The 23289-nt window shown below is 40.7% G+C and overlaps 1 protein-coding gene across 2 annotated transcripts in view; it reads left to right on the plus strand.

Annotated features, from left to right (window-relative positions):
• Positions 1–23289, plus strand: part of LOC115106770 (fibroblast growth factor 12-like) — a 125310-nt gene that overhangs the window by 33223 nt on the left and 68798 nt on the right. Inside the window, exon 1 of one of the 2 annotated variants that reach the window (XM_029629834.2) lies at positions 19602–19957. The exons of the other annotated variant lie outside the window; for it this stretch is intronic. Coding sequence (XP_029485694.1) covers positions 19816–19957 — 142 coding nt within the window. The 5' untranslated portion in view covers positions 19602–19815. Of the gene's footprint in view, positions 1–19601; positions 19958–23289 lie in introns of those variants that run through there. 2 annotated transcript variants of the gene reach the window in all.

A 23289-nucleotide genomic window follows, 5' to 3' on the forward strand; every position in this document is an offset into this window, starting at 1 on the left:
GCCCCCGTAATAGGGTCAGCGGCAGAGAATCCCAGTGGAGAGAGGGGAACCGGCCAGGCAGAGACAGCAAGGGCTGTTCCTCACTCCAGTGTCTTTCCGTTCACCATCGCACCGCTGGGCCAGACTACACTCAATCATAGGACCTACTGAAGAGATGAGTCTTCAATAAAGACAAAGGTTGAGACCATGTCTGCATCTCTCACATGGATAGGCAAACCATTCTATATAGGAGAAAGCCCTGCCTCCAGCTGTTTGCTAACAATTTCTATGGACAATATGAAGGCCTGCGTCTTGTGACCATGGCGTACGTGTAGGTACAGTATGTACTGCAGGATCAAATCGGAGAGATTGGTAGGAGCAAGCCCATGTAATACTTTGTAGGTTAGCAGTAAAACCTTGAAATCAGCCGTAACCTTAACAGAAAACCAGTGTAGAGGGTAGCACTGAGCATTGCAGTAGTCTAATCTAGAAGCGACAAAGCATGGATTAGCTTCTCTGCATCATTTTTTGACAAAGTTTGATTTTTGCAATGTTACGAAGATGGGAAAAAAGCTGTTCATCAAAAGAGAGATCAGGGTCCAGAGTAACGCAGAGGTCCTTCAGTTTTATTTGAGACGACTGTACAACCATCAAGACTAATTGTCAGATTCAACAGAAGATCTCTTTGTTTCTTGGGACCTTGAACTAGCATCTCTGTTTTGTCCAAGTTTGAAAGTAAAACTTCTTATGTCTGAAACACAGGCTTCAAGGGAGGGCACTTTTGGGGCTTCATTATGTTTCATCAAAATGTACAGCTGTGTATCGTCCACATAGCACTGAAAGGTAACATTATGTTTCCGAATGACATCACCAAGTGGTAAAATATGTAGTGAAAGCAATAGTGGTGCTAAAACGGAACCTTGAGGAACACCGAAGCTTACAATTGATTTGTCAGAGGACAAACCATCCACAGAGACAAACTGATATCTTTCCGACAGATGAGATCTAAACCAGGCAAGAACTTGTCTGTGTAGACCAAGTAGGGCTTCCAATCTCTCCAAAAGAATGTGGCGATTGATGGTGTCAAAAGCAGCACTAAGGTCTAGGAGCACTAGGACAGATGCAGAGCCTTTAAAAGGTAATTTACCACCTTCACGAGTGCAGTCTCAGTGCTATGGGGTCTAAAACCAGACTGAAGTGTTTCGTATACATTGTTTGTTTGTAGGAAGGCAGCGAGTTGCTGTGCAACCGCTTTTTCAAAAATGTTTGAGAGGAATGGGAGATTTTCTTGGTCAAGGTTTGGCTTTTGCAAGAGAGGCTTATTACTGACACTTTTAGTGAGTTTGGTACACATCCGGTGGATAGAGAGACATTTATTATGTTCAACATAAGAGGGCCAAGCACAGGAAGCAGCTCTTTCAGTAGTTTAGTTGGAATAAGGTCCAGTATGCAGCTTGAAGGTTTAGAGGCCTTCATGAATGTGGTGTCAAGAGATATAGGATTAAAAACCGTGAGTGTCTCCATTGATCTTAGGTTCTGGCAGTGTTGTGAAGATTCAGGACAGCTGATCTTTGGAGAAAAACGCAGATTCAAAGAGGAGTCTGTAATTTGCTTTCTAATGATCATGATCTTTTCGTCAAAGAAGTCGGGCCTCTGCTTTTATAGAAAATACATCCTTTTTGTATGCGTGGCTGGCAGCAGATAGTGTATAAAAGGCAATTAGTTGTCTGTGCAGATTTAAGATAGCACGAGGTTGATCGCCCGAGGGCTCAACTGTCTAGCTTCACAACAGCAAACACTATAATGTGCTCCTTTCTGCAAGTTTCCACACATGTGACTTCCTGTAGACAGTAAACCCACATGCTGCGGTTGCACCCAAACGGCTCTTAGCTGTAAGCCTAGTCTTATGACTAAGTCACAAGGACAAGTTTGTATCAGGTTAGAAAAACACTAGCATATAACAAGGGACTATTCTTTAAGCAGTAAAATATGGGATAGCATGACTAAATATGTAATTTTCCACGACATCACAATCCTGTCTCGGAGCTCTATGACAATTTCTTCAACCACATGGCTTGGTTTTTGCTCTGACATGCATTATCAACTGTGGGTCCTTATATAGACAGGTGTGTGCCTTTCCAAATCATGTCCAATCAATTGAATTTACCACAGGGGGACTCCAATCAAGTTGTAGAAACATCTCAAGGATGATCAATGAAAACAGGATGCACCTGAGCTCAATTTTGAGTCTCATAGCAAAAGGTCTGAATAGTTATGTAAGGTATTTAAACATTTAAAATAACCTGTTTTTGCTTTGTCATTATGGGGTATTGTGTGTAGATTGATGAGGAAAACAATTAATTTAATCAATTTTAGAATAAGGCTGTAACGTAACAAAATGTGGAAAAGGTCAAGGGGCCTGAATACTTTCCGAACGCACTTTATACTATACCTGTGTGTTAGCAATGTGCTTTTCCCCCTCCATCCCTCGCCTAAACTCTTTCCTGTAGTGACTTGTCTCCATTTTACCAATGGAAATCTTAAAGCAGCAATCAGCATTTGAAACATCAAAAGTGTACGCCCCACCCCTGTTTTGGTTAATAGTTGAGGGATAGTGCTGGAGAATTGTAACCACTCAAATTCATAGACAGAGCTATGGATGCAAGCACTGACCAGCCATCATGATATTCAAATTATAGTTTGAACCATGTTGAGGCCACATTTACTTTTTTTTTTTTTTTTTTTACAAGCATTTGAGTAAACAAGTTTATATTTTGGTTTCTGATTGGGTACAACAGTTGACCTAAGCTCATGAGGTATTTCTAAGTTATATTCTTCAAGAAAAAAATAGCAACTGCTGATTGCCCCTTTAAAGGACTATAGGGTGAGGCTGTTTTCTTGACAAATCTAAGACACAAATCCTCTACTCCAGTTTTTCGTTTTTCATGTTTTTTTCCTCTCATTTTCACCTGGAAGTGTTAGTAGGACTTTTGGACAATGACAAACACGCAAATAAATATTTACACTTGACCTATGATTCATTGTTGGGACATTGTAGTGTATTATACAATCGACTCCTGGTGACAAATTATGATTATAGTTAGATTATTATAATGATATCTATAAAGTTTGGCGCTGCAATGGATAGCAGCTGTTTTACAGGCTCCTGACCAATGTTTATTTTTTATTTTTTACAGTGATCTTAACTTTTTTTGTAAATAATGAATCTGCCATACTTTCCTATGACCTAAAACAGATTCTAGATATCAGAACAGCGATCACTAACCTAAATTTGGATGACCATTTCTACTTCAACGTGTCGGCAGCTCTGGATGTTATGCTTACTCTGGACCAGACCCTAATCACCGGGACTCGAAAGAGGAAGTAGCGGCGCAAGAGGCCGATGAGATGGTATCCTGACGAGACTGTTGGCGAGCAAATAAAATGTCTCTGCCCTCCATTCTATTGGTGAAGATGCATTCCCTACGAAACAAACTGGACAAATTCCGCTTCAGACTATCCTATCAACGGGACTTTAAGAACTGTAATATTCTGTTTCTCGGAGACGTAGCTGAACAAGGACATTGACAATATGCATCTTGCAGATTTTTCCGTGCATCGTCTGGACCAAACGACAGCCTTAGGTATTTGTATTTATTAAGGATCCACATCAGCTCTTCCTGGGGTCCAGCAACGTTAAAGAAGTTATGAAATATCATGTAATATTTTTAATTGTATATAACTCTTTACCCAATACATTTAGTTTGTTCCTTCAGGCCACTACTCCACTATCACATATTTACAATACAACAGCATGTGTACGTGTGTGTAGAGTTTGTTTTTTCATGTGTATGAGTGTCTCTTCACAGTCCCTGCTGTTCCATAAGGTGTATTTTTATCTGCTTTTTCAACGTGGTGATTCTTGCATCAGTTATCTGATGTGGAATAGAGTTCCATGTAGCACTGTGACCCTCCCATAGTCTGCTCTTGACATGGGGATTGTGAAGAGACTTTGGGTGGCATGTCTTGTGGGGTATGCATAGGTGTCCAAGCTGTGTGCTAGTAGTTTAAAACGGACACCGGTGCATTCAGCATGTCAACACTTCTTACAAAAACAAGTAGTGATGAAGTCAATCTCTCCTCCGCTTTGAGACATTTACATGCATATTATTAATGTTAGCTCTCTGTGTACATTTAAGGGCCAGCAGTGCTGCCCTGTTTTGAGGTCCCTCTTTATGGCACCTGACCACACGAATGAGTAGTAGTCCAGGTACGACAAAACTAGAGCCTGTATGACCTGCCTTGTTGATAGTGTTGTTAAAAAGGCAGAGCAGTGCTTTATTATGGACTGAGTTCTCCCCATCTTAGCTACTGTTGTATCAATATGTTTTGACCATGACATTTTAAAATTCAGGGTTACTCCAAGCAGTTTAGTCACCTCAACTTTCTCAATTTCCACATTTATTACTAGATTTAGTTGAGGTTTAGGGTTTAGTGAATAATTTTAGTTTTTGAAATATTTAGAACTAACTTATTCCTTGTCACCCATTCTGAAACTAACTGCAGTTCTTTGTTAAGTGTTGCAGTGATTTCACTCGCTGTAGTAGCTGACGTGTATAGTGTTGAGTCATCCGTATACATAGACACAATGGCTTTACTCAAGGTCAGTGGAATGTCATTAGTAAAGATTTCAAAAAGTAAGGGGCTGCCCTGGGGAATTCATGATTCTACCTGGATTATGTTCGAGAGGCTTCCATTACAGAACACCCTCTATGTTCTGTTAGACAGGTGACTCTGTATCCACAATATTGCAGGGGGTGTAAAGCCATAACACATACATTTTCCCATCAGCAGACTATGATCGATAATGTCAAAAGCTGCACTGAAGTCTAACAAAACAGCTCCCACAAGCTTTTGATCATCAATTTATCTCAGCCAATCAACAGTAAGTGCTGTGCTTGCTGAAGGTCTTTCCCTATAAGTGTGCTGAAAGTCTGTCAATTTGTTTACTGTAAAATAGCATTGTATCTGGTCAAACACATTTTTTCCCAAAAGTTTACTAAAGGTTGGTACCTGGCTGATTGGTCGGCTATTTGAGCCAGTAAAGGGGGGGCTTTACTATTCTTGGGTAGCGGAATTACTTTTGCTGCTCTCCGTGCCTGAGTGCACACACTTTCTAATAGGCTTAGTTTGAAGATATGGCAAATGGTGTCAATATCGCCCACTATTATATCCTCAGTAATTTTCTATCCAAGTTGTCAGACCTTGGTGGCTTGTCATTGTTGATAGACAACAATAATGTTTTCACCTTTTCCACACTGACTTTATGGAAATAAAATTACAATGCTTGTCTATCGTTATTTGATCAGTTATACTTGGATGTGTAGAGTCAGCATTTGTTTCTGGCATGTCATGCCTAAGTTGGCTAATAAAAAAATAATTCATGTAATTGGCAATATCAGTGGGTTTTGTGATTAATCTGATTCAATGAATGATTCAATGAATGTCATTTAAGGTGTTCCAAAGCTTTTTACTATCATTCTTTATGTAATTTCTTTGTTTCATATTATAGTTTATTTTTTACTCAGTTTAGTCACGCCTTCTCAATTTGTAGTACGTTTGCCAATCGGTTGTGCAGCCGGACCTATTTTCCATTCATTTTGTCTCATCCCTCTCAACCATACAATTTTTAAATTCCTCATCAATCCAATGGATTTAACAGTTTTTAAAGTAATTTTCTTCATGTATTTTGTATTTTAGCTGCTGCTAATCCATTTGGATACAGCTTTAAAGACAATTTCTGCAGCATTAGTAAAGATGTGATCACTACATGTTGATGAATTCATTCCTGTGCTGTTTGTAACTACCCAGGTAGGTTGACTGATAACCTGAACCAGGTTGCAGGAATTAGTTACAATGTGAAGCATTTTCTTGAGTGGGCAGCTTGATGAAAGCCCGTCACTATTGAAAATACACCTCTCTGTTGATATCACATACATTATCAATTATTTCACACATGTTATCTAGATACTAACTGTTAGCACTTGGTGGTCTAAAGCACCTTCCCACAAGAATGGGCTTTAGGCGAGGCAGATGAACCTGTTGCCAAATTACTTCAACAGTATTTAACATGAGATCGTCCCTAAGCTTTACAGAAATGTGGTTCTGAATATAAAACGGCAACACCTCCACCATTAGCATTTATGTATTTTCTGTAGATGGTATAAGTATGTATTTATACCACTGTATCAAAGGTATTAATTAAAGTAAGTTTCAGAGAGTCAGAATATGAATGTCATCTATTACTAGCAAATGATTGATTTCATGAACCCTCTTTCTTAAAACCTCTTTGGGCTGAGATCCCGCTAACGGGATCGATATGACAACAGCCAGTGAAAGTGCAGGGCGCCAAATTCAAAACAACAGAAATCCCATAATTACAATTCCTCAAACATACAAGTATTTTACACCATTTTAAAGATTCACTTCTTGTTAATCCCACCACAGTGTCCGATTTCAAAAAGGCTTTACGACGAAAGCAAACCAAACGATTATGTTAGGTGAGTGCCTCGTCACAGAAAAAGTCATTTTTCAGTCACAAAAAGCAGAAAGAGAGAAATTAATCCCTCACCTTTGATCTTCATCAGATGACACTCATAGGACTTCATGTTACACAATAATGTTTTGTTTGATAAAGTTCATATTTATATAAAAAAAATCTCAGTATACATTGGTGCGGTATGTTCAGTAGTTCCAAAACATCAGGTGATTTTGCAGAGAGCCACATCAATTTACAGAAATACTCATAATAAATATTGAGAAAAGATACAAATAGTATGCATGGAATTATAGATACACTTCTCCTTAATGCAACCGCTGTGTCAGATTTCAAAAAAGCTTTACCAAAAAAGCACGCCATGCTATAATCTGAGTACAGCGCTCAGAGACCAAAACAACCCAAACAGATATCCGCCATGTTGTGTAGTCAACAGAAGTCAGAAATAGCATTATAAATATTCACTTACCTTTGATGATCTTCATCAGAATGCACTCCCAGAAATCCCAGTTCCACAAATGTTTGTTTTGTTCGATCATGTCTATTTATGTCCAAATACCTCCTTTTTGTTCGCGCGTTTAGCCCAGTAATCCAAATTCATGACGCGCGATCACTAGGTCCAGAGGAAAAGTCAAAAAGTTCCGTTACAGTCTGTAGAAAGATGTCAAGCGATGTATAGAATCAATCTTTAGGCTGTTTTTAACATAAATCTTCAATAATGTTCCAACTGGAGAATTCCTTTGTCTTCAGAAATGCAATGGAACTCAAGCTAACTACCACGTGAATGCGTGTGTTCAGCTCATGCTTCTCTGGCAAACCTCTGACTCATTCCCCTCTCATTTGCCCCCACTTCACAGTAGAAGCATCAAACAAGGTTCTATAGACTGTTGACATCTAGTGGAAGCCTTAGGAAGTGCAATTTGACCCCATAGACACCGTTTATTCGATAGGCAAAGAGTTAAAAACCACAAACCTCAGATTTCCCACTTCCTGGTTGGATTTTTGTCTCAGGTTTCTGCCTGCCATATGAGTTCTGTTATACACAAACATCATTCAAACAGTTTTAGACACTTCAGAGTGTTTTATATCCACTAATACTATGCATATATTAGCAACTGGGCCTGAGTAGCAGACAGTTTACTCTGGGCACCTTATTCAGCCAAGCTACTCAATACTGCCCTCAGCCATAACAAGTTAAGCTACATACAGTACCAGTCAAAAGTGTGCTCGTGTTTCTTGGGCCAAGCAAGTCTCTTCTTGTTGGTGTTGAGATGTGTCTGTCACTTGAACTCTGAAGCATTTATTTGGGCTGCAATTTCTGAGGCTGGTAACTCTAATGAACTTATCCTCTGCAGCAGAGGTAACTCTGGGTCTTACTTTCATGTGGCTGTCCTCATGACTGATTTTAATGTCTTAAAGTAATGATGGACTGTTATTTCTCTTTGCTTATTTGAGCTGTTCTTGCCATAATATTGACTTGGTCTTTTACCAAATAGGGCTATCTTCTGTATACCACCCCTACCTTGTCACAACACAACTGATTGGCTCAAATACCAAGTGTTTAACACTTTTTAGGTTACTACATGATTCCATATGTGTTATTTAATAGTTTTGATGTCTTCACTATTATTCTACAATGTAGAAAATAGTTTAAAAAAAGAAAATCCCTTGAATGAGTAGGTGTGTCCAAACTTTTAACTGGTACTGTATGTTAACGAGGGCTATTTTTAGCACTTTCCTGGGATGTAGACATTGCTTTACTGGGAAGCTTAGCAGATATAGACATGCTCATGTTATTTATGTTAGTGCAAGAGTGAGCTGCAGACAATGGACTTCCTACTAGCGCACACCACCTCCGTTAACGTACTTACTCTGGTTCATAGGAACATACTGCATACACTAGCTGTAGGATCAGCAGAGGCATTCAGGGCAGTTAAGAGAGACATACATTAGGTTACTTACATTGTGTCTTTCACCACCCCTGGGATAATGTACATTTGCTGAAGCATTATGCCAACTCAGTTACACAATGGTAGGGATTACCTGGCCTGGGCTTTGGTCCTTGATAAGTCAACTCAACGTGGCCTTATAATGCTGTGAAATGATCCAGGATCCCAAACGATTTGGGTGGATCCCATTCTCCTTATAAAACAAGCTTTGTTTCCAGAAGGTATCAAAATTGTCAAATGTTACATCCACATAGCTGCAATAGTCTCGATGCCAGGTATGGAGGGCTGAAAGTCTGAAACTTTCAATGCCACGATTTAGGGAGTGTACAGGGCCAGATATTTTTGGGCATTTATTGGTGTCAAGCAGTGACCCAATCAATTCTTCAAAATTCTTCTTCAGCTGTTCTGAGCTGTCCTTCATAATGTCATTGAATCTCACATGAACTATGATAGACTAAATTTCCTGATGCAGGTTTAAAATGTTTGGTAGTAGCTTATTAATGTCCTGTACTGGTGCTCCTGGATAACACAACGTTTTTGCTTCAGGGAATGAGACATTTCACACCTTTGAACTGCCCAATACAACAGCTGGGAAAAGGGGATGGAAAAATCTGCCCATTCCTACCCCGCACACAATTTGTTGAACCTTTCATGGGCCTACGAAAAGCCGGATAGCATACGCCCGCTGCTCCCGGTGATAGGTCCAGACCTTCCACAGTAGGTAGTGCCCCGTCTGATCCAGAGAGGGAAAGGAGCTGGACTCAACGACAAAGCCGCTGCTGAAGTCAGCGTGGCTGGGGTCAGCACAGCCGTCGCAGACACAGGCAATCCCAGCGATGAAGGCGCAGGTGGATCGGGCACCAGTGCTGTAAAACTCTCGCATACGCTCTAGTCCACTTAGCAGCATGCTGCTGCATTCGGTTTCCACAACCTGTGACATGGGACCAGTGCTGATTGGAACAATCCTCTTGCTGTTCTCTGTCCATTCCACTACAAGCTGCAGGAGGAGAAGCAGATGGCGATGACTTCTTTGGTAGGCAAGTTCCAGGTAGCACAGGCCATTCGGATAGGGACAGATGACAAGGCAGGGATCATCAGGCCTGAGTGGCATCCAGCCACAGGAGTTGAGAACAAGAAAGTTCAAAATTGCGTTTTCCACATAAGTTCACGCAAAATTGACATTTTCTTGCTAAGGATAGCCACCTCATTCATGTATTCCTCCGCGAGCATTGGAACTCCGCATTGTCAATATTGTCCAAGACATGAGCATAACAAACACAGCTTCTACAGTGCTGGAAACATTTGTTAGCTATTCAAGGTGAAGCGGGCTCCATTGTAACCTAGCAAGCTAGCTGGCCAGTTGGTAGCAGGTATTGACACAAACACTTATGAACAAAATAAAACTTCAGAAACAACAGGCCTAACCAACAGGTCGAGGAGCAGGAGGTATCTGAGTTCGTGACAGGAGTTTGTGGAGTTTGTGACAGAAATTACGACCGGTAAGGTGAAGAGGGGTGGGGGTGTGTCCCTTAGAGATCGCGCACCAGCTGTTGATACCATTCAAGGTAATCTCTCTCCTGATTTAGTATACCTCATGATAAGCTGCAGAATGCAGATCATACTATTTACCAAGCGAGTTTAGTGCCGTGAATAAGTATTTGCCTCAGATTTTCAACATTTTTGCATATTTTTGACACTGAATGAGATCAGATCTTCAACCAAAACCTAATATAATATAAGAGGGACCCTGAGTGAACAAATAACACTATGTATACATATTTAATTTATTAAAGTTATGCAACACCCAGTTATGAAAAACTCTCTTGGACTCTGGTTACGCCACCTTTAGCGGTAATAACTTGCAATAACTTAAACCAAACACTTCATGTAGTTATCAGTTAGTCTCTCACAGCGTTTGTGGAGGAATTTTGGCCCACTCCTCCATGCAGAACGTCTTCAACTCAGTGATATTTCTGGGTTGTCGAGGATGAATTTCTCATTTCAGGTCCTGCCACAACATCTCAATGGGATTTAGGTCTGGACTGATTAGGCCATTCCAAAACGTTCAGTTTCTTATTCTTCAACCATTCTGATGTAGACTTGCTTGTGTGTTTTGGATCATTGTCTTGCTGCATGACCCAGCTGCGCTTCAGCTTCAGCTCACTGATGGATGGCCTGACATATCTGATACAGAACAGAATTCATGCTTCCTTCAATGATGGCAAGGTGTCCAGGTCTTGATGCAGCAAAGCATCCCCAAACCATGACACTACCCCCACCATGCTTGACCATTGGTATGGGGTTCTTACTGTGGAATGTATTGTTTGATTTTTGCCAGATATAACGGGCTCATATCAGCCAAAAAGTTCCACTTTTGACTCATCTGTGCATAGAACAATGTTCCATATCTTTTGAAGATCATTCAAGTGTTTTATGGCAAACTTGAGATGATAATTCATGTTCTTAGTGAGCAATGGTTTCCGCCTTGCTAATGACAGAAACCATTGAATCCCATTTTTGAATTTCTGGTGATGGAATCATGAACACTGACCTTAGCCGAGGCAAGAGAGGCCTGGAGATCCCTGGATGTTGTTCGATATGGCTCGGTGTAGTCCCATATTCTTAGAAATGGCATTGTAACCCTTTCCAGACTGATAGCCATCAACAACTTTTTTCCAGAAGTCTTCAGGAATGTATTTTGATTGTGGCATGATGTGCTTCTAGAATCTGTGTGCTCACAACTTCTCTCCGAAGTTAGTCAAATCTATATTGGGCAGGGCTGGCTCAAGTCAGGCCTGATTGTTAACCTAAGTAATCAAAAAGCTGACTCTAATTATCCCTTTAATTGGGTTGAGTTAACTAGGGGTGGGGGCAATAACTTTTTCACACCTGAAGATTGAGTGATTGGTTACCTTGCACACCAAACAAATGAAAGAAGCACAAAATTTGTGTCATTTTTTCTCTTGGACTCCCTCTATATACCACTACAACCCACAAAAAGATCTGACCAAATTCAATGTGCAATAATGCAGAAAAACAGACATGGTCAAATATTTCCCACGGCACTGTATATGTTTTGTAGCTGTCTACTAACCACCACAAACCAATGCTGGCACTGAAACCACACTCAATGAGCTGTATAGGACCATAACCAAAAATAAATACAGTTGAAGTCTGTCACACCCTGACCATAGTTTGCTTTGTATGTTTCTATGTTTTGGTTGGTCAGGGTGTGATCTGAGTGGGCATTCTATGTTGGATGTCTTGTTTGTCTATTTCTATGTCTGGCCTGACATTGTCTCTGATTGGGAACCATATTTAGGTAGCCTGGGTTTCACTGTGTGTTTGTGGGTGATTGTTCCTGTCTCTGTGTTTTGCACCAGATAGGACTGTTTTAGGTTTTCGCAGGTTTGTTGTTTTGTTAGTTTATTCTGGTACAGTTTCTTTATTAAAGTACAATGAATAACAACCACGCTGCATTTTGGTCCGCCTCTACTTCACCTAAAGAAAACCGTTACAAAGTCGGAAGTTTACATACACTTAGGTTGGAGTCATTAAAACTTGTTTTTCAACCACTCCACAAATTTCTTGTTTTAACAAACTATAGTTTTGGCAAGTCGATTAGGACATCTACTTTGTGCATGACCACAAGTAATTTTTCCAAGTATTGTTTATGAACAGATTATTTCACTTATAATTCACTGTATCACAATTCCAGTGGGTCAGAAGTTTACATACACTAAGTTGACTGTGCCTTTAAACAGCTTGGAAAATTCAAATAAATTATGTCATGGCTTTAGAAGCTTCTGATAGGCTAATTGACATAATTTGAGTGAATTGGAGGTGTACTTGTGGATCTATTTCAAGGCCTACCTTGAAACGCAGTGCCTCTTTGCTTGACATCATGGGAAAATCAAATCAGCCAAGACCTCAGAATTTTTTTTGTAGACCTCCACAAGTTTGGTTCATCCTTGGGAGCAATTTCCAAACGCCTGAAGGTGCCACGTTAATCTGTACAAACAATAGTATGCAAGTATAAACACTATGCAGCCGTCATACCGCTCAGGAAGGAGACGCGTTCTGTCTCCTAGAGATGAACGTACTTTGGTGCGAAAAGTGCAAATCAATCCCAGAACAACAGCAAAGGACCTTGTGAAGATGCTGGAGGACACAGGTACAAAAGTATCGATATCCACAGTAAAACGAGTCCTGTGTCGACATAACCTGAAAGGCCGCTCAGCAAGGAAGAAGCCACTACTCCAAAACCGCCATAAAAAAGCCAGACTACGGTTTGCAGCTGCACATGCGAACAAAGATCGTACTTTTTGGAGAAATGTCCTCTGGTCTGATGAAACAAAAATAGAACTGTTTGGCCATAATGACCATCGTTATGTTTGGAGGAAAAAGGGGATACTTGCAAGCCGAAGAACACCATCCCAACCGTGAAGCACGGGGGTGGCAGCATCATGTTGTGGGGGTTCTTTGTTGCAGGAGGGTCTGGTGCACTTCACAAAATAAATGGCATCATGAGGGAGGACAATTATGTGGATATATTGAAGCAACATCTCAAGACATCAGTCAGGAAGTTAAAGCTTGGTTGCAAATGGGTCTTCCAAATGGACAATGACCCCAATCATACTTCCAAAGTTGTGGCAAAATGGCTTATGGACAACCTAGTCAATATATTGGATTGGCCATCACAAGGCCCTGACCTCAATCCTATAGAATATGTGTGGTCAGAACTGAAAAAGCATGAGCGAGCAAGGAGGCCTACAATCCTGAGTCAGTTACAACAGCTCTGTCAGGAGGAATGGGACAAAATTCACCCAACTTATTTTGGGAAGCTTGTGGAAGGCTAGCCAAAACGTTGGACCCAAGTTAAACAATTTAAAGGCAATGCTACCAAATACTGAGTGTCTGTAAACTTCTGACCAACTGGGAATGTGATGAAAGAAATCCAAGCTGAAATAAATCATTCTCTCTACTATTATTCTGACATTTCACATTCTTCAAATAAAGTGGTGATCCTAACTGACCTAAAACAGGGAATGTTTGAGATAAATGCCTTCCATGCTCGCTTCGAGGCAGGCAACACTGAACTATGCATGACAGCACCAGCTGTTCCGGACAACTGTGTGATCCCGCTCTCCGTAACTGATGTAACAAATTTAAACCGGTTAGCAGTCACAAAACCTCAGGGCCAGACGGATTACCAGGACACATACTCAGAGAATGCACTGACCAGCTGACCCCAAGCATACTTCCAAAGTTGTGGCAAAATGGCTCTTCACAGACATTTTCAAACTCTCCCTGACCCCGTCTCTAATAGTTACATGTTTCAAGCAGATCACCATTGTCCTTGTGCCCAAGAACGCCAAGCTAACCAGTCTAAATGGCTATAGCACTCACATATGTAGCCAAGAAATGCTTTGAATGGCTGGTCATGGCTCACATCAACACCATCATCCCAGACAACATGTACCCACCAATTCGCATACTGCCCCAACAGATCCACAGATGGTGCAATCTCTAATGCACTCCACACTGCCTTCCCCCATCTGGACAATAGGAACAACTACAGTGCATTCGGAAAGTATTCAGACCACTTTTTCCACATTTTGTTACATTAGACATTTTCTAAATGCTTTAAATAGTTTCCCCCTAATCAATCTACACAATAGTTTGTGTTAAAGTCTGCGCTCTGGCTGGGCCACTCAAGGACATTCAGAGACTTGTCCCGAAGCCACTCCTGCATTGTCTTGGCTGTGTGCTTTAGGGTCGTTGTCCTGTTGAAAGGTAAACCTTTGCCCCAGTCTGAAGTCATGAGCGCTTTGGAGCAGGTTTTCATCAAGGATCTCTCTGTACTTTGCTCCGTTCATCTTTCCCTTGATCCTGACTAGTCTCACAGTCCCTGCCACTGAAAAACATCTCCACAGCATGATGATGCCACCACCCTGCTTCACCATAGGGATGGTGCCAGGTTTCCTCTAGATGGGACATTTAGCATTCAGGCCAAAGCATTCAATCTTGGTTTCATCAGATCAAAGAATCTTGTTTGTCATGGTCTGAGAGTCCTTTAGGTGCCAACTGGAAGGTTCTCCCATCTCCACAGAAGAACTCTGGAGCTCTGTCAGAGTGATCATTGGGTTCTTTCGTCATCTCCCTGACCAAGGCCCTTCTCCCCCGATTGCTCAGTTTGGCCTGGTGGCCAGCTCTAGGGAGAGTCTTGGTGGTTCCAAACTTCTTCCATTTAAGAATGATGGAGGCCACTGTGTTCTTTGGGACCTTCAATGCTGCAGACATTTTTTGGTACCTTATGTAGACAAGTGTGTGCCTTTCCAAATCATGTCCAATCAATTGACTTTACCACAGGTGGACTCCAATCAAGTTGTAGAAACAGGCTGCACCTGAGCTCATTTTCAAGTCTCATAGCAAAGGGTCTGAATACTTATGCAAATATATTTAACAGATAATTCTGTTTTTATTTTGTCATTATGGGGTAATGTTTGTAGATTGAGGGAAAACATTTATTTAATCAATTTTAGAATAAGGCAGTAACATAACAAAATGTGGAAAAAGGGAAGAGGTCTCAATACTTTCCAAATGCACTGCATGTGAGAATGCTGTTCATTGACTACAGCTCACCTTACTGTAGGGCCCTCCAAGCTCATCCCTAAGCTCTTGGACTGAACACCTCCATCTGCAACTGGATCCTGGACTGCCTGACGGACCACCCCAGATGGTGAGGGTAAGCAACAACACATCCACCACACTGACCCTCAATGGGGGCCCCTCGGGTTTCGTATTTAGTCTCCGCCTGTACTCCCTGTTCACCCACGACTGCGTGGGTGCACATGACTCAAATCGAATTGTATTTGTCACATGCGCCGAATACAACAGGTGTAGACCTTACAGTGAATTGCTTACTACAAGCCCTTAACCAACAATGCAGTATATAATAGATAAAGCAATAGATAAAGAGCAGCAGTAAAAGAACAATAGCGAGGCTACATACGTACCAGTACAGAGTGGGTTTGCTTGGGCACCGATTAGTTGAGGTAATTGAGGTAATATGTACAGTGGGGCAAAAAAGTATTTAGTTAGCCACCAATTGTGCAAGTTTGTCCACTTAAAAGATGAGAGGCCTGTCATTTTCATCATAGGTACTCTTCAACTATGACAGACAAAATGAGAAAAAAAATCCAGAAAATCACATTGTAGGATTTTAATTTATTTATTTGCAAATTATGGTAGAAAATAAGTATTTGGTCACCTACAAACAAGCAAGATTTCTGGCTCTCACAGACCTGTAACTTCTTCTTTAAGAGGCTCCCCTGTCCTCCACTCGTTACCTGTTTGAACTTGTTATCAGTATAAAAGACACACCTGTCCACAACCTCAAACAGTCACACTCCAAACTCCACTATGGCCAATACCAAAGAGCTGTCAAAGGACACCAGAAACAAAATTGTAGACCTGCACCAGGCTGGGAAGGTCTTATTGTCCTCCTGAAAGGGGAATTTGCCTCCCAGTGTCTGTTGGAAAGCAGACTGGACCAGGTTTTTGCCTGTGCTTTGCTCTGTTCTGTTTCCTTTTATCCTACAAAACTCCCTAGTCCTTGCCAATGACAATTGAACCTTTATTTAACTAGGCAAGTCAGTTCAGAACAAATTCTTATTTACAATGACGGCCTACCAAACCAGGACGACGCTGGGCCAGTTGTGCGCCGCCCTATGGGACTCCCAATCACAGCTGGATGTGATACAGCCAGGATTCAAACCAGGGACTGTAGTGACGCCTCTTGCACCGAGATGCAGTGCCTTAGACAGCTGAGCCACTCGGGAGCCCATAACATGATGCAGCCACCGCCAAGAGTGGTAATCAGTAATGTGTTGTTGGATTTGCCCAAATATAACACTTTGTATTCAGGACATTATTTATTTTACCTTTATTTAACTAGGCAAGTCAGATAAGAACAAATTCATATTTTCAATGATGGCCTAGGAACAGTGGGTTAACTGCGTTGTTCAGGGGTAGAAAAACATATTTCTTACCTTGTCAGCTCGGGGATTTGATCTCGCAACCTTTCGGTTACAAGTCTAATGCTCTAACCACTAGGCTACCTGCCACCCCTTAAATATGTGAGATAAGGAACCAAAAACGGTCTTGGGATATCAAACAACAGCTTGGGAAGTGTGAAAACAGTGGAGGATGTCATTTTTTAAATGTTGGGGTTGCTCTTTGCTGAAAGACAAACTTCCAATTTTGGCTTAATTAAAACCTGTTGGGGACACACGTTCCCAATTAGGAACCCCCCCCCCACAACCTCAGCTGGAATGTGGCGCATGGAACGCAAGAAATATTCCTAAAAATATTTAACCTCCACACATTAACAAGTCTAATAGCTCAAATGAATGATAAACAAGTTGTTTATCTACCCAGCAAGTCAGATTTCTAAAATGTTTTACGGCGAAAACATAGCACATATTTATGTCAAACCACCACCGCAGACATAGCTCATTTGCATAGCCAAGTAGGAAAAAATAAGCAATCAACAAACGCAGGATTAAAAGAAAAATCATTTCACTAACCTTTGAAATCTTCATCAGATGACAGTAATATAACATGTTACACAGTACATTCATTTTTTTCAATAATATGCTATATATATCCATAACTCTCTGTTTACAATGACGCATCGTTCAAAAAATGCTACTAAAATGTCCGGAGAAATGACGATAGCTCCGGCAGATAACGTCAGCTAACAAGGAATACACATCATAAACCTTGACTAAATATGCATGTTCTACATATGTATAGGAAGATACACTTCTTCTAAATGCAATCGCTGTGTTACATTTATTTTTAACGTTACAGGTTGCGTTCACTAGGCTATACTATGAGTCGGCGCTCCAAAAGTAGCATTATGGCTCCTCTATCTTGGAGTCCACAGAAACCCAAATTTACCACATAAATATTCCCTTACCTTTGCTGTTCTTCCATCAGAAGACCTGGAAGGGATTATACTTACCAAAACAGCGTTTAGTTTTCAAGTCTGTGTCTTTCGGTTCTCAAAAACGACACATTTCAGTCGAAATGTAGCCAAAAGTCAAGTGGATGCGCACCAAAACGTCGAAATTACATATTATATGTCGAGTAAACTTGTCAAACTATGTTCATAATTAAGCTTTAACATGTTATAAAGGTGCACAGAAATCGTGAGGACGAACAGAAACACACTCATCGTTTAATCGATCCTGAGGAAAAGACTTCACCCGACCAGAGCGCGCATAAGAGTAACCTTTTTTTTTGCGTGACCGAGAGCTTTCGGCCCGCTCAAACTCTCGTGAGCGCGCGATTCTCACAATGAGAAGCCCCATTGAAAGCAGGCTTCGCGCTGAACACGTAGGGACTGTTCCCAGAGCTGTAACTGGTTGGGAAGGGCGTTTGCGATGACGTCAAAGTTGGGCCAACTTTTCCCATGACAAGAGAGAGTTTGGGAGAATGCATGCCCTGAGAGTTCTGCTTTACATAGAGACAAAATTTAAACGGTTTTAGAAGCTTTAGAGTGTTTTCTATTCGATAATATTTTTTATATGCATATATTAGCAACTTTTGACAAAAATGTATCCTGTTTAATATGGGCACCCAATTCCTCCAGAAGAGGCAGTAAACAGCCCTATCCCTAAGAGGTTTTAAAGAACATTAAACGGGGTTTACACAACCCATATTTCTTGACAAACCCTACTTGTTTTCCCAATAATATATAAAGTAGGGTTAAGGACTGGTACTAGTAAATAAATTGAGTTACCAGCACAGCACACCCATTGACTATACATTAAAATTAGCTTATTATCATTATCGAAATTAAGGTTCTCATTATCCGAAACGGACCTAAAAATGATGGGATAATGAGAAATGTGTGTTTCGGTAATGAGAGGGCCCTTAGCTCAACCTGTAAACAATAGGATACAGATTATTATGAGTCATCAAACAATTGACAACATCACTGAAGCCAATTCATGCCTCCATGTTGGTAAGGTAATGTCTCCCAATTTGAGATTTTTAGCTGTTTCAGTAACAAGAAGGCGAAGTGGGGTATAGGGGGTGTCTGAGAATAAGAACCTGGTGAAGGTATATAAGCAAATACATTTACTTAGCATGTGCTCATCTAAGGACTCCTCCTAAATGATGCATCATTGGTGAATAAAACTTCATTTAAAAACTGATTGGAGTTTTTACAGGAACTTGAAAAGGTGTTACGTTAATGAGACGCATATCCGCAGACGCTGTGTTTGTACGTAATAAATGTTATAGTTTAATGTAAACTTCAATAAGTATACCAATTGTATGATTTATGGACAGACTACAGCAACATATTTTGTGTTGTATTCAAATAACTTTGTTTTTTTCTAAAGTAACATTTCCTAAAATGCCCTGAATTTAATCCGGACGCATTTATGTAATGAGAATATTCAGGTGAAAATGTAAAATTGATATAAAATAAAACACATTGGCAAAAACTAGCCATCTTAGTCTTTAGAATTTTCTAATTTATGCAGAATCATGATGGGTTTGTAACTGAATTCCACCCCCCCCACCCACCCACACAAACGTACTTGAAGATCACTCATAGAAAAAAAAACAGTGTTCAAACATACACTGACTTCCATATTTACCCACCTACACCCTGGTTACCTAACGAAGACATACTCTCTTTAATATGTCCCCAGTGTCTCTGATGTCTTGCCTCTGTCATTGCTCACTGGGAATTTCCTCTACCAGCACTTTCTCCACGTAAACACAGATATAAATAGTTCCCACCATGCAGTGATGCCCATTTACACTATCAGAATAGACCCTATCCATTTCTATTGCATGGCGTGCCGGGGTCAAGGGATCACATATCCACATAGTTAAACCATTTGAATAACTCCTAATTGTGTTTGACGCATGGCGTTGCACACACTGGACAGGGAGGTGTGCAGCTGTCCCGCTTGACAAAGGTTAAAATGTTGATTCCAGTGTCTCATTGCAGTGTTAGATAACCTTCTCGTAAAGCCAATGCGCGTATGGACGCAAGCGTGTCTGTGCTACAGGAGCCTGGAGAGAGTGGTGGTGAGGTGGGGGTTTAGGGAGTTAGCGTTTTAGTGTTGCTGCAGCCAGGGCTAAATATGGCCAGACAGACCCACACAGAGTAGACTAGGACTGGTCAGCTAACCTATCCCTTTACAAGTGACATGGACAACTGACTTATACAGGTGCAGAGGGGTTGTGTAAGCAGCGGCAAAGGGGAGCGATAGCAGATTAAGGGATACGAACTGTGTCTTTATGGATGTCTCAGAGAGAGTTGAGGAGCCAGAAATGACTCGTTCGCTTGGTAGCCTGTTACGACGGTTGCTGTCCAAAGACAGTAAGGGAGAGGAGGAAGACAAGGAGGAAGGAACAGCAAAACCGGACAGCGATGAGCAGGGTGAGTTCTCTCTACTCCAAGCCAGGGGTTTCAAACTCCTTCCATGGAGGGTCGAGTGTCGGCAGGTTTTTTTCCCCCATCCCTTTCAATTAAGACCTAGACAACCAGGTGAGGGAAGTTCCTTACTAATTAATGATCTTAATTCATTAATCAAGTACAAGGGTGGAGCGAAAACCCTCAGACACTCGGCCCTTCGTGGAATGCGCTTGACACGTGCTCCAAGCCATCCGCATAGGCTCAGAAGGAGTAGTTGGCGATAGTGTTCAGTAAGCTAGCTGTAGTATCGAAGTTAATTCAGTGCACGCTCATTGTGAGGAGTAACTTTGCCTGAGACCTGAACTTGCATTAGCTCCTACCTAGATGACTAGGATTTATATCAACAGGCTGAGGCAGTCTTGTGGAATTGGTTCAATGGAGTTGGTTCAGTGCACACTGACATAAGGAGTAACATTGCAGTGTGCAGTGCGATGGCGATATCCAAGATAGCAATCCAAGATGGCAACAACTTACAAGAAACTAGTGACAGACAAATGACTGTCACTAGTAGATTTTAACCTACAAATAACCTATTAATTTATGGTGGAGCAAATCTACAATTTCCTTGTGTAGTGCAAACTGTTTAGTTTTGCTGGTGTAAAGATCGTGGGTCTCCCTCAACTCGGGTATATATATGTTTTGCTATTTGCACTCCTTTACATGAAGTTTACCCAAGTAACCCTCTCTATGGCTGGCCTGGGTTCTATCCTTAGCTTTCCCTCTGAGGAGTGTCTCGTCCAAGCTGCTCCTCTTCGCTCTCAGCCTGGTTGGCAACTAAACAATCCGCAACCCGTTCTCTCAATCGACCTCCCACACCCAATCTACTCACACATGCACACACTCTCATACAGACTCATACATACACACAGTACCTCTCTCCCCTTACTTTTCCTTGGCCTCTATTTCTTACATCTCTCAGAGAAAATGACCATTTTCATGATATTGCTTTGTGCACGGACTTTACTGAAAAACAAACATTGCCGCTGGGTGAGTACATCTGACAATGTGCTCTCCCGTCCATTAGACATTTTGTCTGTGGGAACTCACTCTTTTTCACTCGGTCCACTTGTCCAAGTACCGATGCATTTGTGGCATGATGTGAACCGTATAAACTTGTGTCACTACCAAAGTCTAATAGTTTTTAAATGACTGTTGGTTAAAGCCGGTGTCTGATTTTATTTGATTTTATCAATGTACCAATCGGGCTTCAGGAAGAAGCATAGCACAATTACAGCTGCCATGAAGGTTTTAAACGATATCACTGAAGCCGTTGACAAAAAACAGCACTGTGTCTCACTTTTTATTGATCTTATCATCAATACTGACAAAACTAAACTAATGGTGTTTTCTAAAGCAAGAAATAGACTTCTGAACCTTTCACCTATTACTACCTTTCAGGGAAATGAGATTGAGACTAACCTCATATAAATATATTGGAATTTGAATTGATGACAGCCTCTCTTTTTAAATTGCATATTCAACAACTTACAAAAAAATTGAAGCTGAAGTTGGGATTTAATTTTAGAAATAAGGCCTGTTTTTATTTTGTATTGTCTGGAAAATCATTTGTAGAATTTGCTTGCAGTAGGTCTCTTAAAAAAGAGAAGCCGTTCAAGGTTATTAAACAGAGAAGCCTAGTTATTATTCTTTTGTTGATATCAGGTAATGTGCAACCTAACCCTGGCCCTGATATGCAATGTCTCCAAACTCCCTCTGATTTTAAATCTAGATCTGGTTTTGGTCATTTCTCATTTAAATGTATGCAGCTTGTTCTCGAATTGATGGGTTTAGGATTTGGCCTAAATCAACTGATGCTGATGTAATTGTGTTTTCTGAAACCTGGCTCAGCAAGTCTGTTCTTGATAAGGATATTTGTATAAATGGTTACAATGTGCATCGCACTGATCGAGTTAAGAAAGATTGGGTGTGGCTATATATGTAAAAGACTAAATTCCTTGTAAGTGTGGCAAAGTCTGACTAATTGTAAACATTTGGAATTTCTTGCTTTGAATCTTGAGGTTTCAAAGGGTCTTTCTATAACTGTGATTGGCTATTATAGACTCCCCTCTGCTCTCAGTGATGCTCTCTGCACCTTATGTCTAAACTTCTTTACAAGTGAAATTATCTTGATTTGTGTTGGTTAAAGCCGGTGTCTGATAATTTTAAAATGTTTTGTAATTCTATGAATCTAGCCTGGGCTAAAGCAAGGAAATCATTTTCTGATGCTGACTGGCTTCTTTTTAGGCAGCTACAAAACAAGCGTTATTTTCTTCTAGGGGAGGCCAAGTCTGAATATTTTATGTCTGTTGCCACTGATAACCTGAATGACCCTAGAAGGCAATTAAGTCAGTATGGTAAGAGTAAGGTTAATGAATTACCGTCATGTGTATTGAAGGACTCTGTTGCTGTATATGACAACTGAAATGCTGAATTGTTTCAATAAGCGCTTTGTATTATCTGGTAGGCTGTTTGATTCAGTACCCTCTGTCTCTGTACAACCTTGTGTGGATGAACTAGTGAGAGCAGGTCAAAGGTTTAGCTTTTTGACATTCTCAGTGCAGGAGGTACATAAAGCACTGAAATCCTTAGATCAGAGAACCTGCAGGTCCTGATCTTCTTGATCCTTACTTTTTAAACTTGACAGCTGATTTCATAGCTGAACCACTTACATCTCTGTTCATTGAGATTAATTTTAAACTGCAAAACCCTTACGCACCACTGCACTTTATATAGAAGGGCTGGCTGGCCTTTTAGTCAATCGTAGGCTCAGTCACTGGTATACTTTTATTTACAAAGCCATTTTGTGTTTACTACCATTTTATTTGGGCATTTCTATTGTTCAGACATGTGGTGGGTACTCTCTTCGTTTGCAGGATTTTATTGTTTTACTGTTCCAAATGTCCAAACTGAATTTGGTAAAAAGGGCTTTTATGTATTCTGCGCCATTGGCTTGGAACGCCTTACAAAATACTTTTAAACTGGAAGAACTTGTCCCGATTTGGTGTTTTTAAATTGTTGATGAAGGATTTTGGGGCTGATTCCCTGACCTGTCAATGTTTTTAATTTGCTGTTTTACGATGTTTATGATGTACTCTTGTGACTTCTATGTTTTTTTTTTACTAGATTACCTGTAGTTTTTCATGTTGTCTGTCTGTAATTGTGTAATGACTTGGTGCTGTTTATCTTGGCCAGGACACTCTTGAAAAAGAGATTTCAAATCTCAATGAGCCCTTCCTGGTTAAATAAAGGTTAAATAAAAATTAAAGTACCTTTGTCTGAGTCCTGAAAACTTGCGT

The sequence above is a fragment of the Oncorhynchus nerka genome, linkage group LG23 (assembly GCF_034236695.1).
Source record: "Oncorhynchus nerka isolate Pitt River linkage group LG23, Oner_Uvic_2.0, whole genome shotgun sequence".
NCBI lineage: Eukaryota > Metazoa > Chordata > Actinopteri > Salmoniformes > Salmonidae > Oncorhynchus > Oncorhynchus nerka.